Source organism: Clupea harengus, chromosome 8 (genome assembly GCF_900700415.2).
Source record: "Clupea harengus chromosome 8, Ch_v2.0.2, whole genome shotgun sequence".
NCBI classification, from domain to species: domain Eukaryota; kingdom Metazoa; phylum Chordata; class Actinopteri; order Clupeiformes; family Clupeidae; genus Clupea; species Clupea harengus.
In genome coordinates this window covers 19,608,312-19,613,311 of record NC_045159.1, presented here as the reverse complement: position 1 = coordinate 19,613,311, position 5,000 = coordinate 19,608,312, and the positions used below count along the sequence as shown (strand labels likewise).

The window sequence follows — 5,000 nt, the reverse complement described above, 5'->3', positions numbered from 1 at the left end:
ACATATATACACTCAAACATACACAGTTATATAAGTTAACTTTTTATACTTACATGGAACGATTCTGCACCAATGACCACAAAGCTTGCATGGCTTACTGTCCACAGTCAACAGCAACAATATTATGTTTCTCATGTTCATAATACGGCATATATTTTGTATTTATCTCAAAAGACAAAGGTGGATGCAGAGTTATTTGCATAAGAATGTGATTTATAGCTGACGCTGGCGCAGATCTTCCCTGGACTCGGATGGATCAGGCTGAGATGGCCTGGAGAGTCAGAGGGTCCCTCTGTGTGAATGGCCTAGAAACAAATGCTATGATGGATTCACCAGGACTGCCTTAATTAAAATATACATCGGGGAAAAAAACCTACGCAATGATTTAAATTACAAGCAGTAACTTTAGAATTCACCTTAATCTCTTTGAAACGTGGCTTAACGATGTGTTTGTATAAAATTCGCTACATGGTCTGTCACAGTTTGCGCATAAGAGAAAGGCACTGACTCAAAGGTCTTTCCAGGCTGCCTTGCACGTTCGTATGCGATGGCGATATACAACATGACATAATATACAGTTCGAGCACCTCGACTGCCATGGTTGACAGTGTGTTTCATTGTTTCACTCTCCGTATTGTTTACGTTCTATTTTTGGCCTGAACTTGGCGTTGACACGCATCATAATTGAAATCGTGTGTTTATAGACGACATGCCTTCACAGTAGTGAGTCCCACTACTCACTTAAAGTTTGATTGTTGACTGAATTTTGGATTCATTTCGGCCGTAATCTGTCAAGACAATGTCCTTAAATTGCAGTGACACGGGGGACACTGTGACGCAAGCCAATAAGCCCCCCATTCACGGGCTTAATTGCCCGCGGGGACACAGGTTGAAGTCTGGCCTGCTGTCGTTTCCCGGTCCTCTCTCCGCCTCGCTCGTCTTCACTGTCCCGTCCAAATAAAGGCATTAAAAAGCCCCAAATAAATCTTATTTATTTTTTTGTTAAAGACGTTCTTGTATGTCCAAAAGCCTGGGAAGTCCCATTAATTTCATTCTCTGAATGAGGTTACTTCTGTAAGTATTGTTATTATTATTAGCTATTATTCATCGGACAGCAGACAGCGCTCAATATTTGTACATATAGTCTACTCAAATGTTACAGGTACATCTGTGCTTTGTACGGTCACCACATGTCACGCATGCGCTGTTTGGACATTGATTATAACATACTTTATGTATGGACAAAGACAAACACAGTTTAGGTATGTTGCGGTTAAATAGGCTGATGGTGTTCCAAATTCCACGCGCAGTGTCGCGTGCACTCCGAGACATATTCTCTCCTTCATCTTGTCGTTTGTTTAATGGCGACCTCAACAACAGGCATTTGAGTCAGAGTATGATAAGAGAAATAATTTCTACATCTCTAAATACTGTTTGGGTTTCGCCTAACTGAGTGTAATAATTACACTCCTCTGCAAAACTTTGTTTTGACTATCCGAATTGTGGTCAGTTAACTGGCCACTTTTAAATTTAACATCAGTACAATAATGAGAAAATCGATAGCGATTAAGGCGATCCTGATCGATGTTGAAAAGTGAGCAGTCTAGAGCGAAGGTTCGCATCCTCCTCGCGTCGGATACCTGTGCCAGTGCGCGCCACGAGCCCAAGTCCCGCCGCGCGGCATGTAATCTCCGCCCCTGCTCGCTTTTACCCAAATCTGGCGCGCTGCGTTGCTGAGGTTTCCCATGAAAAACCTACGTCATCGGCAGAGATGCTGAGAGGTAGAAACAGCGTTTTTTTTTTCTCTGCCCTCCCTCCACCTTTTTTTTTATTCTGGATCCTATATAAAGAGCCAGCACGCTCCGCTCATAGCACTTTTGCGGATATTGAAACACGAATCCTGGAGTTCAATAACTACACTGACAGAGCCCTCACAACTCGAAGCGAAGTGCTCAGAACTTACCATAAGTTTACACTAAATGTGTCAGGTTCAAATTGTGATGGAGTAGACGTTGAAACACAACGTTACTCAACACAACAGTCGAAAACCCAAACCCTGAACCGACGACGCCTTAAAGAGGACTTAAACTCGAGAAATGTTACGATCGACAAAGGGGGCTTCGAAGGCTCGGAGGGACCAAATAAATGCGGAGATTCGTAACCTGAAAGAACTTTTGCCCATCTCCGATGCAGACAAGGCGCGGATCTCCTACCTCCACATCATGTCACTCGCCTGCATGTACACCAGAAAGTCCGTCTTCTTCTCTCAAGGTAAATTAAACTCTTCTGATGATACTAATACTTTGTTTAGTCTGTGTTGGCTGCATGGGCTGTATTGCTAGATGATGATGACGGTTTATTTTGAACTTTTACCAACTTGACGCGTGGTGTCGTGTCTCTGTCCAAGGTACTGAAATATGCCTGTCGCTGTCTGTGGTGCTGGTGCCGTGTTTACCAGGGGGAGCGTATTCGTGGTTAATTTAATAAAAAAAGGGGGTTAAATCAGAATGAGTGTTGGCGAGTACAGTGAACTGGCACATTCTTTGACCGACCGGATTCACTCATTGCCATCTGTCTTTCACAGATATGTCCATATCGGCGCGTCACGAGGAGAGAAGGAGCGGGAGCCTGTTGTCCTTAGACGAACTGTCGGAGTTGATGAACTCGCTGCCAGGATTCCTTCTACTCATCTCGAGTGAGGGAAAACTTCTCTATCTGTCAGACAACGTCGCGGAGCATCTCGGACACTCTATGGTGAGAGTTCAGACAGCGTGATTCCACATGCGTTTAACTGCCTTTAGTGCAAGATTTCTTTTTTCACATCACTACAATTAATGATGTGAGCCGGTTGCTCATCAGACCATAATTAATCGATTGATTGTTTATATTTGACTAGGTTGATCTGGTATCCCAGAGTGACAGTGTGTTTGACATCATCGATCCGAATGACCATTTTATCCTGAGAAGTAATCTCGTGCCGACAACAACAACAGATACAGGTAAATCCTCAAATTTCAACTTGCTTCATAAACCATTTATTTGCTTCATTTTCTTGTTCTGACAAACAGGAAAAAATTTTACATCTCGGGTTTTAATCGAAACATTTCATTTTCTGTCACCAGACCGTCTTTTCCGCTGCCGGTTCAACACCTCCAAGTTCATCCGGCGACAGGGCGCTGGGAACAAGCTGACGTTGGTGCGCGCGCGTTGCCTGTCTCTCCCGACCTCCGCCTCGCCCTACTGGTCCTCAAACCCCGTGTGGATGTGTTCGTGCTCACCGCTGGAACCCCGGACTCCGTACCCCGCCTCGTCCATGAATCCTCTGCTCACGCCGCCTCCCGACCAATCTTTCTTCCTGGCTTGCTTCCACTCGAGACACGCGCGAGACATGAAACTGCTGGACGCACATGACAGGTACGAGATCTCAGAGGAGTCCCGCTTCTCTCTGACGTGATTACGTGTTTACGTGTTTAAGTCACTGGTCAGTTGAATGGTTAAGAGGTTGTATCTTTCTATACTTATCCGTTATTTCTGTTTATTTTGGCAGCATCAGTGTTTACCTGGGATATGACGTAGGGACTCTGCGCTCACGCTCCTGGTACAGCCTGCTTCATCCCAGAGATCTGTCCCATGCCTCAGAAAAACATTGCGCTCTGTGTAAGTAGAACACACACACATACACACACACACACACACACACACACACACACACCAAACATACAGCCACAGCCACACAACGTCAGTACCTTTCCCTCTAACAGACATCCTAAATAAAGACCCAACTATAAGTGGACAGCCTTAACAACAGGTGAGGTGCTGACCAGGTTTTCCTCTCTCTCTCTCTCTCTCTGCAGTGCGGGAGTCCCGAGAGCGGCGCGTGGAGATGGTGGTGCGGGTGGAGGCGTTGGGGGGCTCCTGGGTGTGGCTCTTCATGGTGCTGCAGCTGGAGACGGGGGACCAGCCAATCAGTTGCCTCAACTACGTCATCAGGTAGCGTTGCATCCACACGCCACATTAGTGTTAATGTCATTCATTCATATGTTTGCTTAAGACATATGGAAATGGGTGTGTAACTCCTCTCTCTCTCTCTCTCTCTCTCTCTCTCTCTCTCTCTCTCTCTCTCTCTCTTGTTCTCAGTGAGTCTGAGGCCTGGTCTGTGCGACAACAGCTGTGTTTGGAGCAGAACCAGTTGACGTTGTACCTGGGTGGCAGTGGTGGTGCCCCCTACCCCGACTCCCTGGGCCTGCCGTGCCAGTCGGACCCACTGGCCAGCCCAGACCAGGTGTTCACGCCCAGCAGCAGCGGGCTCTCGGCCCAGTCCTTCGACTTCAACCTGCCCACCTCCAGCCAGAGCTCCTCAGACGAGCTGGGCGGCGCTGGGCCTCTTGACCCCCGCCACCCGCACTGCCCCCCCCAGCAGCAGCAGCACCTCCTCCTCCACCCTCAGGAGGGCTTCGCCCAGCTGGGGCAGTGGAGCGGGCACACAGGCCCCCTCCAGGCCAAACTCGAGTCCTCCACCTCCTCTGTCTCCTCTCCGCCCTTCCACCCAAACATGCACCTTCCCCCTCTCCACCCCCTGTCCCCCCTGGCCATGCCCACCCCCCAGCTGAAGGGGGAGCTTGAGTGCACGCCCCCCTACACCCCTCGTTTCGGGGGCGTCAGCAGCTTCCTGTTCGGGGATGAGCAGTTTGGCTTCGACGCATTCGCTGCGGGGGCGAGTGCCACTGCTCTGGCTGGGTCAGGTCTACCTGTTACCAGGGTTACCTCTGCCAGCTGTGCCCAGCCCCTGACTACCCCTCACCTGGGGCTGCCTCTCCCCCCTGAGGCTGCCCGCCAGAAGCCTCATTACGGGAAGCTCCCCCTTGAGCACAAAATGGCCGCCAGCGTCGAGTACACGACCATGGCTCTGCCCGAGATCCGGGGGCCGCTGTATGTTGACGTGTCCCATGGGCACTACCCAGCGCTCCCCGAGGGGCTTCTGACCCCCGAGGCGTCCCCCA

At 49.2% G+C, this 5,000-nt stretch overlaps 1 protein-coding gene across 1 annotated transcript in view; it reads left to right on the top strand.

Annotated features, from left to right (window-relative positions):
* Positions 1-1,349: 1,349 nt before the first annotated feature.
* The window catches only part of npas4b (neuronal PAS domain protein 4b), a 9,270-nt gene continuing 5,619 nt past the window's right edge, over positions 1,350-5,000 (top strand). Inside the window, exons 1-7 of the mRNA XM_042708500.1 lie at positions 1,350-2,271; positions 2,585-2,754; positions 2,897-2,999; positions 3,123-3,414; positions 3,449-3,657; positions 3,855-3,990; positions 4,138-5,000. The exon at positions 4,138-5,000 is cut by the window's right edge and continues 867 nt beyond it. Of these exons, the coding sequence (XP_042564434.1) occupies positions 2,097-2,271; positions 2,585-2,754; positions 2,897-2,999; positions 3,123-3,414; positions 3,449-3,657; positions 3,855-3,990; positions 4,138-5,000 (1,948 nt within the window). The 5' untranslated portion in view covers positions 1,350-2,096. The remainder of the gene's footprint in view (positions 2,272-2,584; positions 2,755-2,896; positions 3,000-3,122; positions 3,415-3,448; positions 3,658-3,854; positions 3,991-4,137) is intronic.